This window comes from Bufo gargarizans, chromosome 2, assembly GCF_014858855.1.
Source record: "Bufo gargarizans isolate SCDJY-AF-19 chromosome 2, ASM1485885v1, whole genome shotgun sequence".
Lineage (NCBI taxonomy): Eukaryota > Metazoa > Chordata > Amphibia > Anura > Bufonidae > Bufo > Bufo gargarizans.
In genome coordinates this window covers 554,962,823-554,979,323 of record NC_058081.1, presented here as the reverse complement: position 1 = coordinate 554,979,323, position 16,501 = coordinate 554,962,823, and the positions used below count along the sequence as shown (strand labels likewise).

Genomic DNA, 16,501 nt, shown 5'->3' with positions numbered 1-16,501 from the left:
TTCATAACACGTGTCCTATGGGACCGTCTGGACTTGCATTCGCAAACTGCGCTATGAAATAAACAACCTGAGGGGCGTGGCCTCTGGCACACGCCTCCCTCTGTGGGGAACCGCACGCAGCCATCCGCCATTTTGACTAAGGGCAAGTGACTATCTTCGTGAACGGCTTTTCCCAAGCCATTTTACCGGCACGAGTAGGCGAGGGTGCTAACAACGGCATAGAGCGACTTCTCTTGTTTATTAGCTCTTTTAAAAAAAAACGCTGCAGGAGTCCCTATGAAAAGTCCAGAAAGACAGAAACCATTTTTGTTACTGGCACGTAAGGCGATGGGCGTGGACCTGATGTAAAGAGGCGTGGTTAGGAGCTATAAAAGGAGGTGGGCGGGTGGTGACGCTTGTGGCTGTGCGACCCTGGGGGATCTGGGTTTTGGATCGGCTGCAGGTAACTAGTATGGGCTGCTGCTTGTCCCCATATGCATCCCCGGCTCCTATACCGGATCCCTTATAGAGCTCCGCAAACCGGGACCGTCCGTCTCCTGCACACATCCCGTGTTGTCAACGGCTCCTTACCACTTTCTAGTCGTTTGTTCTACTGCTGCATAAACAGGACTACATCTCCCAGTATTCCCTGTTGTTCGCTGGCAATAGCGGGCATGCTGGGACTTGTAGTTCTGCTTAGTGACTGGTAAGTTCTGTCTATTCCCGCAGCTAGAAGTTTGTGCTGAAGGGCCCCTGAAGTCAACAGCCTGTAGTTTCTGCCACCATCCACACCTCTGCATGAGGAGGATGGGAGGGATTGTCCTGGCTGGTAACAGGGAACAGTAGACTATTCAGATGCAGACTGGGGCTTCATGGTCTGATGTAATCCAGGCAATATTTGGGATTGTATGTGCACGGCTAGCCACTAGATCCCTGCAGAAAACTACCCTGTTAGGTTTATGGCAGCCTGTGTTCTGTGAATGCAGGACTTAAAGGGGGTGATGTGATTCTGCCAAGGGGGCTGTGGGCAATCTGATGTGATTGTAATATACCTATGAAGTTGATGTGTATAAGATGACCTCTGTTCACTGACAGCAAGCAGATCTGTGAACTCAGCTAAGTTTCCTGGGATATCCTAAACATAAGGGGGTCCATGTAATGAGCCCCCCACAGTAGAGCTGGATGTGATCTCCTGGCAGAGTGCTGCAGCCATTTCTAAGGCCACTTTTACATCTGTTTTGCTGTACGGTTTTTAGATCCTTCACGGGATCTCAAAACTGCAGCAAAATGCTTGTTTTCTCCCTATTTTCAAAGGGGACAAAACTGACCGGAGTGCATCAGAAAGTACCCTGTGTTCCCATGACTCGCACAAAACCACTGCAAGCAGGATGAAAAACAATACAAGTCCATGGTGCTGGATCCCCCTTTTTTTTTTTTTTTTTTTTTTTTTTTTTTGGAGATACAGAAAAAAATCTGATCCATTGACTTACAATGGTTTTAGTGCCGGATCGGTCTTGTTCATTTTGGAGCTGGTACAACCAGATCAGTTCTGAATGAATGCGTTTTTGCTGATCCTTTGCGGGATCCAGCAAGAATGCAGCTGTAAAAGTAGCCTGAGATGTTTGCACTGAATGGCTTCCCTTTCTGCAGACCATGTGCTCACTAGCGGCACTGGACTACCATGTGCTGCTTCAAGCAGGTTTGTTTTGTTTGTCAATAAAGCTGGTTGAGGACGGCCCCAGTTAATGCATTTGTACAGGCTGCACTTTTCAGGACTATATTCTGCCCATGGAGCTGCAGTTACAGGGGGTCGTAAAATGGCTTGTTTCACCTGCCTTCTCCATAAGGCCAGGGGTCTACAGCTATATGGCGGTTGGCTAGGTGTTGCAGTGAAATCCCAGGACTTCCACACCCTGTAGGAGACTTCTTGGAGCTCTAGCCTTTATGGCATACCGCTGCTTGTAAAGGGGATGGTGTGAACAAGTGTGAGTCCTGAGGGGCAGGTCTGCCTCGTATGCAGAGTTGTATCTGTTTACCCCTACATGGCTACAGGAGTGTGCAGGGACTGGGTCTCACCCAGCTTTTCCAGAGAACGGCTGAAAAGAACCCATCCTGACTGCTACAGAATATTATGGGGAGATCTTTAGCGTACTCCACCTACAATGGCAGCCGTATGAACAGTGTTGTAGGTGGAGGTTCCAGTATCTTACAGATGCCATTAAAGGGGTCTCTGGGCTCCTGACATTGACCTATCCTCAGAACAGGTGGATCAGTGGTTCCTTGCAGACTCTGGTGCTGGAATTGGTACTGGATGGAGCAGGAAGCTCCGCTCAGTACTGGTCATGCTCTGTTATTGCAGCCTAGCTCCCACTGAAATGAACAGGAGCTCAGCTGCAGTAACCAGTGTGGCCAGTACACTCTGGGTGGAGCTGTTCTTACTACTCCATTCATAGTGCTATTTACCCGGCAGTAGAGGCTGCAGGGAACAGCTGATTTGGGGGGGGGGGGGGGGGTCAGACTCCTTCTTTTAAGGGGTTCCAGGCTTTCTTATTCCATAAACGGCACCACCCTGGTCCACAGGTTGTGTGGTCTTACAGCTGCTGTACCGGCTAAGACCCATGGACAAGTGAGGGGCAGTTTCTGAAGTAAAGCATCCATGTTTTCTAAATTTGGGGGTGAAATATTAGCTTCTGATCGGTGGGGGGCTGACTCCTGGCATCACTGCTGATCAGTTTAAAGAGGCCATGGTGCTTGGGATGGGTCTGGCATTTTCTTAGGTCAGTGATATCGTATTTATCAGTCACATGGCCAATTTACATTTCAGTCTCGTTCAAGTGAATGAGCCTAGGTTGCAGTACCAAGTACAGCCACTGTACAACATATGGCACTGTGCTTGTAACAGCTCATCAGTGCAGGGCACTGATCAGATATTGATGGATAGGTCATCAATATTGTACTCCTGGAAATCCCTTTCCCTAGTAGGAAGGATGTCTGACTGTGCTTACAGGTGACTTTATTTTCCTTCCAGGGTGAAAACATTTCTCAATCATGACTGACATGGCTGACAACCACAAGGAGGCCTGGGAGGCCCTAATCAACTCTGCAGAGAAATATCGCAGACAGACTGGAAATGACATTGTGCTAATCACTGCGTACAAGTCCAAGATGTTGACCAACTACGCTTACACCGTTCATGGGAGCGGCGTGCTCCTGGAGGCTACCCAGAGATACCTCGATGACATTGCTGTAGTGCACAAAACCACTGCTTACACCAGCCCCATGCCCATGAACAAGGCGACCAAAGAGACTGCCGGGGGCAGACAGGACTCTTACTCCAAGAGCTACCCTTCTATATACGGCAAAGAAGGCTTTTCTGTGCTTGAGGACAATGAGAGGGCCAAGCTGGGGTCTCAGAGCCAGATGCCTGACCAGCTTCCACATCTCGATGCCCCTGATGAAGACGACTATGACTACAAGGATAGCCAACTGCTTAAGGCTGACAATATTTCTAGTGATGCAACAGGTGAGGGCTGCACCCGGGGGCAGTGTAAATGGCGGTAATCTGATTACAGGATCTCGCTGCTCCTGGCAGGTCCTGGTAAATACTTCTGGTCTCAATGCTGAAGCTCCTTATTGTTCCTGGAAACATATACCATGAATACTAGACGTTCCTATTACTAGTGTCAGTGGTGTATCCTAGTCTGACGTTGGCCTGTGTAATGACATGCTCTGTTGGCAAGGAATTGTAGCTCCCAGTTCTCAACTTGGTCACCCATTTCCAGGCACAATAAGACTACTTTCACACTGGCGTTTTGGCTTTCCATTTAAGATCCGTTCAGGGCTCTCACAAGCGGTCCAAAATGGATCAGTTTTGCCCTAATGCATTCTGAATGGATAAGGATCCGCTCAATGCATCAGTTTAGTCTCCATTCCGCTTTGGAGACTGACACCAAAACGCTGCTTGCAGCATTTTGGTGTATGTTTGATGAAACTGAGCCAAACGGACCCGTCCTGGCACACAATGTAAGTCAATGGGGACGGATCCGTTTTCTATGATGCAATCTGGCACAATGGAACAGATCATCCTCCATTGACTTTCAAGGGTGTTCAAGATGGATCTGTCTTGGCTATGTTAAAGATGATACAAACGGATCTGTCTGACGAATCCGCACAACACGAGTGTGAAAGTAGCCTAAGGCCACTTTCATGTCGGTATTTGTTCAGTGATCTCTGGTGTTGCTTGTAGACTCTGCTTCTGGCTTTGGCTGACAGATGAGGTATGAGATTTGCCCCTCTGTCTTTGACCTGCACCTAGATTTGGCCCACCATCACTGACCAAACACTGAGGTTGCTGCCGCATGTCGCAGCTTCGTTCTAGATGCAGCATTCTGTTTAAAAGTGGCCTAATGGAGGAATGGCATAATGCTGAGTTGTCAGACTCTCCAGGATTGTTTCATAGGAAAACAGAATTGTCAAGTGGTGCCTGGAAGCATGGGGGCCCTTTGTGTGACTATAAAGGGCTGTGCTAGGGAATTGGGTTACTTTCACACTAGCATTTTGTCTTTCCGTTCAGGGTTCTCACAAGCGGCCCAAAACGGATCAGTTTTGCCCTAACGCATTCTGAATGGAAAAGGATCCGCTCAGAATGCATCAGTTTGCCTCCGTTCAGTCAGCATTCCGCTCTGAAGACGGACACCAAAACGTTGCCTGCAGCATTTTGCTGTCCACTTGACGAAACTGAGCCAAGCGGATCCGTCCTGGCATACAATGTAAGTCAATGGGGATGGATCCGTTTTCTGACAATAGAAAACTGATCAGTTTCCCATTGACTCAGTGGTATTCAAGATGGCTCCGTTATGGCTATAGAAGACATAATACAAACAGATCCGTTCATGACTAAAGCAGTTTTGCAGTTCCATGACAGATCCGCCAAAAACACTAGTGTGAAAGTAGCCTTTACTGTTCATGTCCAGTGGACATGCAGCAATCTACTATGGATGGAGATTACCAATCACTACTACAATTGTTGGTCCCCATACAGACACTGTTTATATGGTGTCATGTGCTACTGGCAAAGTAATTTAAGATTTTCTTGTATGTGGGGCAAAAACAAAGGTGTGTTTCTTTTTTGTTCCTCCCCCCCCCCCCCCCCCCCCCCCCCTTCATATATAGGACCTTGAGGGGGTTGTCTGGGATTTTGGTACTGATGGCCTAGCCTCTGGGTAGCTCAGATTTGAGGTGATCTGATGCTCTGCGTCCCATCATTCAATTGTTATTCCAATGCCAGAACTACAGCCCTGTCTCTGCACAAATCTGTATAGTTCTGGAGCTACAAGGAACAGCTGAATGGTAGTGGTAGAGAGGGGGGGGGGGAGGAGAGACCTGATGCTACAGGCCCTCCTGTGAGTCTTGTGCTGGGATATGAACACAGGGTGCACGTCAGAATGTCACCTGGGTGTTACTGATAACCATTAGTAAGCGATTATGTTTCCTATCAATTGATGCTCAAAATTGCAGAACTAGATAGAACCTAACCCCCCCCCCCTCTACCACTACCATCTAGTTCTGCAATTTTGAGCATCAATTGATAGGAAACATAATCGCTTACTAATGGTTATCAGTAACACCCAGGTGACATTCTGACGTGCACCCTGTGTTCATATCCCAGCACAAGACTCACAGGAGGGCCTGTAGCATCAGGTCTCTCCTTCCCCCCCAAAGACACAGCATCACCGCTGACCTCACATCTACAGGGCAGGGTCCAGAAGAGCATAACTCTTCCCACAGATGTAGAAGTGGTGTCATCTGGATAAGGAACCAACAGTCATGTGACCACAATGGAGGAAAATGGGGCGTTCCAGATAAACAATCACTATTAGTAATAGGATGTGTTTCCTGTCAATTGATGCCCCTTAACCTGTGCTTCTGCTTGATTTGGGGGGGGGGGGGGGGGGTCACTGCCGTCCATTAAAGGGGTTGTGTCTGACAATTCTTAGGATTACAGGATTTAGCATTGTCATCATCTGACTCCAAATTTAGTCCTTGCCCTTTATCTCTGTCCTTGGCCGGTGAAGTCACTGGTATTTGGAGAGTAATTGGTTATTAAAATTTAGGTTATTGAATAACTCATCAGCAGAAAGCAGTGTTCAGTATAGTGCACAACTAACTGTTCCTTAATGGCTTCCCTGGTTCCTGTTGTGATTTTGCTGTAATAGCAGTGAAAGTAGAGAGGAAGCTGCTCATGGTAAAGGGAAGGAAAGTTCGAGCTTGTGCTATTTCCATTAATAGAAGATGGAGACCATTGCAGTGGCCACAACCAGCCTGAGCTGCTGCCTGCTATGGAAATTCCTGGACAGCATAGTCCTTACACGTTGGTGAACTTGGGTCATTCCTGGAGATCCCGTGAACCATGTACTGATCAGTGGCTGGCTGTGAAAGTCACATGAAGGTGTAGGAGCTGGTCCATACTGGTCAGAGCAGTTCTATTAATGGGAAACTCCAGTGCATATTAAAGGGAACTTATCAGAAAATGACCTATTCATCAGAATTGATATATTCCATGTCTGTCTAGCTAAACAAAAACCATAAAATCCTGCAGTTTTCACACTAACCACTCAGCCCAATAGGTGCCACATAGTGGTCTGTACAGATTGCTTTACTGCAGTTACCTGCTTATCTGTCATTCCAATCCTACCTGTAATGATATCACCTGTGTATAGAAAGCTCTGACCATCACTAACTGGTGGATCCTGTCTTATCTACTCTTCCCTTGTACAATGACCCCTGCACAGATCAGAGCATGCCTTGTATTCTCTCCCATAGAAGCCAGTGGGGCCCCCTCCTAACCAGTCTATGGCCCATGGGGCTGTCAAAGCAATTTTATTACTGCTTTCTAAATTAAGAACGGCTCAAGCAAGATGACCGCCCCCATAATCATGTTCAGGAGATGGAATACATAAATCTGCAATCAGAAAATAAAAGCAGATTGGCATAAGATGGCCAGAAGCCATCTCCTTCAAGTAAAGGAACCTCCTGCAATCTCCAGTCGGTTGACAAGGCGGTAATGTTCTAGAGCAGTTATGCCCTCTGTTGCACAGTCTGTGGCAGGTAGCAATACATGGCAAATGTAGGTTTGCTATTATGGGATCTAGTGCATGCCCCCACCCAATATGTAATATATGGCAGCATTTGATAACATGGGCTACATCAAAACCCCAGCACTGTCTGCAGGTTGGCAGAGGGAACATGTCATGGCCAATTTATCTTAATATATGTACAAAGAAGCCCACCTACACAATTCTGACTATTCATGTAATTTTGTCCACCCCATACGATTTTTACAATGGACAGGAAAATGGCAGTTTACACCAGGGCTTGTGCTGCCCACAAATATCTTTAGATTTGCATAAGAAATGTGATCAATGCCGTGAGTGACTTGGCACTGACCTGTTTGGGTGATTATCACCCCTCCACCTTGGAAAGGGGAACTCTGTACCAGTTTTTTTTTTCTGTTACTTTCACACTAGCATCTTTCTTTTCCAGCATAGAGTTCCGTCACTGGGGCTCTATACTGGAAAAGAACTGATCGGGCATATCCCCGTGTGTTCTGAATGGAGAGCAATCCGTTCAGTTTGCATCAGGATATCTTCAGTTCAGTCGTTTTGACTGATCAGGCAAAAGAGAACCGCAGCATGCTATCTCCAGTGGTGGAAAAAAAAACCTGAAGACTTGCCTGAATGCCAGATCCAGCATTTTGTCCCCCTCCCCCATGGGGATTGTTTTAGTGCCGGATCCGTCCGTCCTGGTCTGCGCAGAACAGTAAAAATGTGAAAACAGATACAAGACGAATCCGTCTGTCCGCATGACAAGCGGTGAGACAGATGCATCTCACAAATGCTTTCAGTCACATCCAGATCGGCAGATTCGGCAGGCAGTCCCGACAACAGAACTGCTTGCAGGATCACACTGCCGCAAGTGTGAAAGTAGCCTTAGTGAGAACCGCTAACCTAACCTGTTGCAAATAGCCAGACAGCTTAAAGAGGACCTGTCGCCTCTCCTGACCTGTTACCAATTGAGGGGGACACTGCCCAATCAGTGCTGTCAGATTGGACACGCCGCACTAACACCCAGTTGTACCTTTCTATAAACGTTTAGTAGGAATAATAGAGGAAGACCACCATGCAGAGTTATGAGTCTTTGCTCCCGGGTTGTCGTGTGGAATAGTCTTGTCTACAAATAGACATGGGGTGAAGGGTCCCTCTAAGGGTACTTTAACACTAACGTTTTTTCTTTTCCAGCATAGAGTTCCATCACTGGGGCTCAATACCGGAAAACAACTGATCAGTTTTATCCCCATGCATTCTGAATGGAGAATAATCCGTTCAGTTTGCATCAGGATGTCTTCAGTTCAGTCGTTTTGACTTGGGCAAAAGAGAAAACCGCAGCATGCTACGGTTTTCTCTCCGGCGGAAAAAAACTGAAGACTTGCCTGAACGCCTGATCCAGCATTTTTTCCCATAGGAATGTATTAGCGCTGGATCCGGCATTCAGAATGCCGGATCCGTCGTTCCGGCATGCGCAGATCAGTAAAAATGTACAAGACGGATCCGTCGGTCCGCATGACAAGCGGAGAGACGGATCCGTCCTTGCAATGCATTTGTGAGACGGATCCGCATCCATCTCACAAATGCTTTCAGTCAGCCGCGGATCCGGCGGGCAGTTCCATCGTCAGAACTGCCCGCCGGATCACACTGCCGTAAGTTTGAAAGTAGCCTAAATTTTAATTTAAAGTTACATTTTATGATTCAGGAAGGCCTCAATGGAAACCAAGAAAATGCCCTTACCTGTTATGTACATGGGGTGGCGCTGTGCGGGCACTGTCTGCCTGGTGATGCAATGCAGCATATAGACTTCAGTGCAAGCATGACATCTAGGGTGCGGATTACGTGTTTTTTTTTTTCCATAGATTTCCTGCAGGGAAAAAGCAGAAGTGGCAAAGTGAGGTTGGACAAAACTCATGTACTCTGCTGCTTCTGTGCAGAGGTGAATCTGCCATGCAGTTTTTAAAATCTGCAGTACGTCCCCAATTTTTTTTTTCTACTTTGCTAGTAGACCTTTTGGGCACCTACACATGGATGCAGCATGTATCTAGCATGAGGGGGCAGCAGCTTGGACATCAGTATATTTATTGTATGGCTTTTGCAATGATCTGCGCCCAGACCAGTTGTTTCTTCCGTCCCTCCACACCATACTGGGATCTCGATGCAACATAAAGCCAGAGTTGGCTGACGTGACCTATTCACACGGCTGTTTAGTTATATGTACAGCGCTTCGGGTTTATGCCGTCCTCGTCCAGGTAGAGCTGGATTATCCTGGGCACCTGAACAGGTAACCTCTGACCTTGTCCATATCCCGGCCTGCTCAATGTAAGGAATGTGCTTGGCTGCAGTGGTCCTCTAGGTGGCGCTATTGGATTGGTACATATTATAGCTATGTTTTTGTGTTTCCCCCTTTAGGACTGTTTGTGATGGATGAAGACTCAAATAGCCAAGACTGTGAACCTTTCTTTGAATCTGATCCAGAAGAGAGTACAGATGGTGAGAGTTCTCCATTAGCTTCTATATTCCATTACCTGCTGTATCTCAGACCCACCTTCAAATCTGGAAGTAGTCCCCAAGTCTTCTGAAAGGATGTGGCTTTGGTGTAAAGCTATATAGCAGTATATGGGGCTGTCCTATTGGGGCACAGGAACACCATGGCAGGGGGGAATTTGTTGGGATGAGGGAACTGAAGGTTAATGACTTGTGATATGTGGCTGTCCGTTTAAGACCTATTTGGCTAGCTCAAGTATGTATTCCCTATGTACTTGATCCAACAAAGTCTATCGTCTGACAGATGGCAGCCTCACTGAAGATGCTCCAGGGCATCCTGCTTCCCAGCGCAACCTCCAGCAGTACGCCAAATCTCTCCCAGTCACTGTGCCTGTGTGGGGCTTCAAGGAAAAGAGACAGGCCAACAAATCGTCGGATGATGAAGGTGGCAAGGTGAGGGTCAGGAGAGCTTGCCTAGTAGCTTGAGGGATTTTTAACTAATGTCTTCATATGTAATACCTCCGCTCTAATCTTGGGTTTCAGTAGGAGTTATCTAACCTCGGTCTGTCATCTCAATTGGTTACTGAGGCATCAGCCATGGCTGTGGCCTGCTCCCCTTGCAGAAGCTATATTTTGAGTAGGTTATTCTAAGTACATGTTATGGGTAGTTCACAAACTTCAGCCCATTGCAGGGTGGAACAGGCATGATATAAGGCTTCTGCCAGCTAGTCGTCTATAGGAAGCAGCTGTAGGCACATTTATCCCGATCCTCTTACTAGGATACCTACAAGTCAGAAGTGATCGGACATGGTGCTGGAGACCAGAGTTGTCACCTGTCTGCTCTCCTGACATGTTGACTTTAGTAAATGCTTGTGTACCCCATAATTCTAGAGTATCTTGGCGCTCTGTTATACCTCCTCTATTTCTGCTGAAGGTGATTAAAGGGGTTATCCAATAGTAGCACCCACCCCCAAAAAAAGTCTGTGCCCCTCCTATAGACAATATTTACCTGGTCCCCAGCACCCACGTCCCTCCAGATCCCTGCACAGCTGCTGTTGCATCTCCCTGTCGTGCAGATCAAAACATCCAGAGACTGGGGGAGCAGCCAATAGCGGGCCACCATTGTGGCCAGCCTCAGTGTCACCCATCACACCATTCTACTATTGGATGCCCCCTTTAAACTAACTGGGATTTAAAATGGCTTCACACCTGCGGCACAGCTCCAGCAGGCTGTTCTGGCTGGGAATCGGCCATACAAATTACTGCAGTTTTTGTCTAGCAGAACCCTAGTATAGTTGCTGGAGAACTGACAGATCATATTGTAGTCAATGGGGGTCCTGTGGTCAGGTGGCAAGACCGTTATCGACCCAAGCTGTGCCACAGATGTGAAACTAACCTTTACCAGTTAGGCCCTTTTCACACAGGTGAAGTGAACGCATTGCACCCGCACTGAATCCGGACCCATTCATTTCTATGGGGCTGTGCACATGAGCAGTGATTTTCACGCATCACTTGTGTTGTGTGAATCGCAGCATGCTCCATTTTGTTTTTCATGCAATGCAGGCCCCATCGAAGTAAACAGGGCTGTGTGAAAATCGTTTTTCATGCACAGTTGCTAGGAGACATCAGGATGGTGACCTGATCATTATTTTCCTTAACATGGTTCTAAGGGAAAATAGCATTCTTAATACAAAATGCATAGTATAATGGGGCTGGAGGGGTTAAAAAAATAAAAATTTAACTCTAATCCACTTGTTTGCGCAGCCCGGCTTCATCTTTGCTGTGCACAGGAAAAGAACCTGTGGTGACGTCACTGCGCTTATCACATGATCATGGTGAAGGACCATGTGACGAGCAGTGACATCATCAAAGGTCCTTTTCCTGTGCACAGCAAAGATGAAGCTGGGCTGCGCGAACAAGTGGATTAAGTACTCTATTGTACTATGCATTCTGTTAAGAATGCTATATTTTTTTTTTTTTTTCCCTTATAACCATGTTATAAGGAAAAATAAAATCTACACAACACCTAACCCAAACTTCTGTGAAGAAGTTCAGGTCTGGGTACCAAACATGCCATTTTATTTTTTTCTTGCGTGCAAAACACATTAGTGTTTTGCACTCGCACAGAATCTCATTTTCCCACAACGCACCTGCTTCTTATCCGGGCCAAAAACATGACGCCAGAGTGAAAGAGGCCCTAGGGTTGCGTCCCTGCAGTCTGGCCATGTGCTGACCAGTGGCAGACTGTGGACACTCCCACTTGTTAATCATCAACTTCCAGGTAGAATAATAGAGGAACAGCACAATGCTGAGAGGAAATGAAAAGTCAGTATTATAGAAGCCTTTCCCTTTGTCATATACTAAAACTAACCCTCTATCTGCAGTTTCCTTCACCGGACCTGGACAGAATTGCTGCTAGCATGAGAGCCTTGGCTCATGACACCACACAACCGTTTGGTGACCTTCCTCGTCCTCGACTGAACACCGGTGACTTCCAGGCAAAGTACAGAAAGTATTAACAAGTGGTTCATCTGACCACTGGTCTGAACACTAAGGACTCTTCCTTCAGAATACCAGCCAGCAGGTGGAGCTCCATACACTGCAACTGCCCACCCATTAGGAGGCCAAATCCATCCCTACCTAATGTGGGAAACTGAGTTTTAAAATATCCTTTTAAATTTTTTTTTTTCTGTGCCCAGAGTGGTCAGATTTCTTTTGGTTATTTGCAAAAAATATTTTACCCCCACTTTTTTTATACCTCAATAAAAAAGAGGAAATCGGTGAGTCGTGTTTAGTTTTTCTTGATCATATCCTTAAATACCATATGTAATCGGCTCCTACATGGTCCGCTTCCCAACATGACGTACCAGTACGCCAGCAGGAATTGACTTCCCGCAAATTGAAGTACTAGTGCGTCATATTGGGTGGGCACAGGAGCTGTATATGCCCATTCAATGCCAGGGCCTGGCTGTTACTGGCAGCCAGGCCCCTGCTGTATCTGCCGGCATCGCTGTAAAAGCTGATGCCAGCAGATTAACCCCTTATGCCACAATCAATACTGGCCACAGCATAGAAGGGGATTTCAGTTGGAGGGTTCTGCTGACTGCTGCCATAGCAACCTTAGTCCTGGCAAAGGCCTTGGTGAATGCCATGTATGGAAGCCTGTGGGTCTCATGAGCACACTGTCAGTGCGAAACTGACAGTTTCAGTGTAGTACAATACAGCATATATTGTACTACAGGGATCAGACCCTGAAATGTTCAAGTCCCTGTACTGAGACAAAATCAAGTGAGAAGTTTTATTTAAAAAAAATTCAGTAAAGTGCTCCTTTCCATTAAATTTTTTTATGCAAAAAATTGCCTAGTTTCTTTTGTTACCTTGCCCCAAAAGTTAATGGAATAATCAAAAAATCATATGTACCCAAAAATAGTACCAACTCTTCCTGCAAAAAACAAGACCCTACACAAGACTATCTGCAGGAAAAAATAAAATATTGCTTTCAGAAAATGGAGAAACTTTTTTTTTTTTTTTTCCTCAAATACTTTGTTAAACTGAAAGAGGACCTGTCCCCTCTCCTGACATGGCTGTTTTAATGGCTCCATGCATTCCCCATGTAGTAATTCTGGAGCATCTATTCTTATGGCTGTGTTGTGCCATTCCTTTATTTCTACTAGAAGTTGTGAATGAAATTGCTATTGGACTTGAGTAAGGGTACAGAGGGGAGGTAACCAGTTGGAGTGCAGGTCCCCTTCCCCCCCCCCCCCCCCCCCCCCAAACAGGTTACCACCCTTCTGTACCCTTACTGAAGGCTAATGGCAGTTCATTCATAACTTCTAGTGCAAATAATAAAGGAATGGCACAACATACAGACATAAGAATAGATGCCCCAGAATTATTACATGGGGAATGCATGGAGCTATTAAAACAGACGTGTCAGAGGTGAAAGGTCCTCTTGAAACCAAATAAAAATACATATTTGGTATTGTCGCATCTGTAACAACCTGCTCTCCTGTTAGGTGAATGCTGTAAAAAAAAGTGCTAGAACAGACATGCAGGATCAGGGTAATATTGAATTTCATTTTGTGCTTGCCGCTTTACAGGAAAAATGCTGCAAAATGAAATTTTGCCTCCATTTTTCCTCTACTAACCCTTGTGTTCCACAAGAATGGAAGTTTGTGAAATCGTATTTGAATAACTTGCGGGGTGTAGTTTCTAAAAATGGGGTCACTTATGGATAGGTTTTATTATGTAAGCACCACAAAGTGACTTCATAACTGAATTGGTCCTTTTTAAAAAGTGGGTTTTGGGGGGGGGGGGAATTCTAAATTGCATTTATCTATCATCCAAAAAAGACCTTTCAAAATGATGCCAACATAAAGTAGACCTATGGGAAATGTATAGTAATGACTATCACTACCTGTCATAAATGTAGCAAAATGGAATTTTGAGAATTGTGAATTTTTCCAAATTTCTGGTAAATTATATATTTTTTAATGCAAAATATACTCAAATTTACCATATGTCATGAGAAAACAGTCTCAGAATGGCTTGGATAAGTAAAGGCAATCCAAAATCACCTCATGTTAGATTTGCAAAAAAATGGCCTGGTCAGGAAGGATTGGCTGTGCCAAAAGAATCGCTAACATCTGGAGTTTGCCTCCCGTCGGTTTAGAACAAAGCCAAACTCGTATTGGCCAAAGCAGAGACTCCTCTGTGTAGATTGCACTGGTTTGGGGTTGTTGCAGAATGATGGATAAGATGCCTTAGGCCTTATTCACATGTTAGTTTCCAGGGTGAGAGTCAGTGGTTCATCTGAGACAAATCGGTGTTTGGTCCGTGAGGTTTTTGCGCTCAGTGTTCTTTTGCATGGCTGAAAATTACATTTTTAGAGCATCTCCTATAAATGGTCTGTTTCTCACAGATCCATATTTTATAATGGATCCAAAAACACAGACAAAGTAAAGCATGCTTCCATTATTATAGCGCCATATCGCTGATAAGGGGTACACAGACAATTGCACTAAGCATGAACAAGACCATTTACAAACTGGTACAGGAGGGGAGAGCCCACAATCTACATGGTATGGGAGAAGGACACAGTAGGTGAGGGTGAAGCTGGTCCTGGCGGTATAGAGGCAGCAGGGTCACTGATCGTAGGCTTGTCTGAAGAGGTGGGGTTTCAGGTTTCTTGTGAAGGACTCCACAGGAGGTGATATGTTGGGGCAGAGTTCCAAAGTATGGGGGAGGCACTGGAGAAATCTTTGTGGTGATTGTGGGAAGAGGAGAGAAGGTCTTGTGAGGATCGGAGGTTGTGTAGGGATGTATCGGGAAAGTAGCTCAGATGTAGGGAGGTTGTGGACTGCCTTGTATGTACAGGTGAAACTCAATGAGAATATCATGCAAAGTTAATTTATTTCAGTAATGCAACTTAAAGGGTGAAACTAATACAGGCATGTGAGACTCATTACATGCAAAGCGAGATGGTTCAAGCCTTTATTTGTTATAAATTGGATGATTATGGTTTAGTTTATGAAACCCCAAAGTCACAATTTTGAGGTACCTTTGCTCAGGGGGTATGGATTAATTAGCTGACTAGAGTGTGACCTGTTGAGCCTTTTCACAAAATTCTAATTTTAAGTTGTATTAAGGCAATTCCTTTTAATGTGCATTACTGAAATAAATGGACTTTTGCGCAATATTCTAATTTTTCGAGTTTCACCTGTAGTTAGTATTGTGAACTGAATTCGCTGGGTAATGGGGGAGCCAGTGAAGGGATTGGGAGAGGTGGATTAGTCGGGCAGCAGAGTTGAGGATAGATTGGAGGGGTGCTAGATGGAAGACCACAGAGGAGGATGTTGCAGTAGTCTAGGCGGGAGATGATCAAAACTACGGACCAATGGACAGTGCTAAAGCATGGATGTGTGAATACATGTCTAAAAATAAATTGGTACGTGTGCTTTCTGAGGAGAACACATCTGAATCACTGATGTGTGAATAAAGCCTTAGATCCAGCCCTGGTCATAGTTTCTCAATGAAATATGCAAATGAATACCAGTAAAGTCATACACCCATTTCTGGTTTGGTTTGCATACTTCCCCCACCACCACCCATGAAGCACTAATCTGCTGAGAAAGTAAGACTTGTATTGGGGCTCATGCACATGAATGTATTTTCTTTCTGCTTCCGTTCTGTTTTTTTGCGGAGCCATTCACTTCAGTGGGTCCGCAAAAACAACGGAAGGTACTCCGTGTGCATTCCATTCTGCAAAAAAGTAGCGCATGGCCTATTGTCTGCAAATCACGGTCCGAGGCGCCATTCAAGTCAATGGGTCTGCAAAAAATACAAAACGCCCATGGAACACATCTGTATTTTTTGGATCCATACTTTAGAAATGCTATGCCCGGCCCATATAGAAACATAGAATGTGTCGGCAGATAAGAACCATTTGGCCCATCTAGTCTGTCCAATATACTGAATACTATGGATAGCCCCTGGCCCTATCTTATATGAAGGATGGTCTTATGCCTATCCCATGCATGCTTAAACTCCTCCACTGTATTTGCAGCTACCACTTCTGCAGGAAGGCTATTCCATGCATCCACTACTCTCTCAGTAAAGTAATGCTTCCTGGTATTACTTTTAAACTTTTGCCCCTCTACTTTAAAACTATGTCCTCTTGTAGCAGTTTTTCTTCTTGTAAATATTCTCTCCTCTTTTACCTTGTTGATTCCCTTTATGTATTTAAAAGTTTCTATCATATCCCCTCTGTCTCGTCTTTCTTCCAAGCTATACATGTTAAGGTCCTTTCCTGGTAAGTTTTATCCTGCAATCCATGTACCAGTTTAGTAGCTCTTCTCTGAACTCTCTCCAAAGTATCAATATCCTTCTGGAGATATGGTCTCCAGTACTGCGCACAATACTCCAAATAAAGT

At 45.5% G+C, this 16,501-nt stretch overlaps 1 protein-coding gene across 2 annotated transcripts; it reads left to right on the top strand.

Moving 5' to 3' along the window:
* Positions 1 to 367: 367 nt before the first annotated feature.
* AKT1S1 (AKT1 substrate 1) lies at positions 368 to 12,353 on the top strand. 2 transcript variants are annotated; one of them, XM_044278132.1, is made up of 5 exons: positions 368 to 442; positions 3,008 to 3,502; positions 9,495 to 9,575; positions 9,874 to 10,022; positions 11,954 to 12,353. In XM_044278132.1, exons 2-5 carry the CDS (start codon positions 3,028 to 3,030, stop codon positions 12,086 to 12,088), a joined length of 840 nt encoding a protein of 279 aa, XP_044134067.1. In that variant the 5' UTR covers positions 368 to 442; positions 3,008 to 3,027; the 3' UTR covers positions 12,089 to 12,353. The 2 variants fall into 2 exon arrangements, with proteins under 2 accessions (XP_044134067.1, XP_044134066.1); XM_044278131.1 differs by lacking the exon at positions 368 to 442 and adding an exon at positions 466 to 685.
* The last annotated feature ends 4,148 nt before the right edge of the window (positions 12,354 to 16,501 follow it).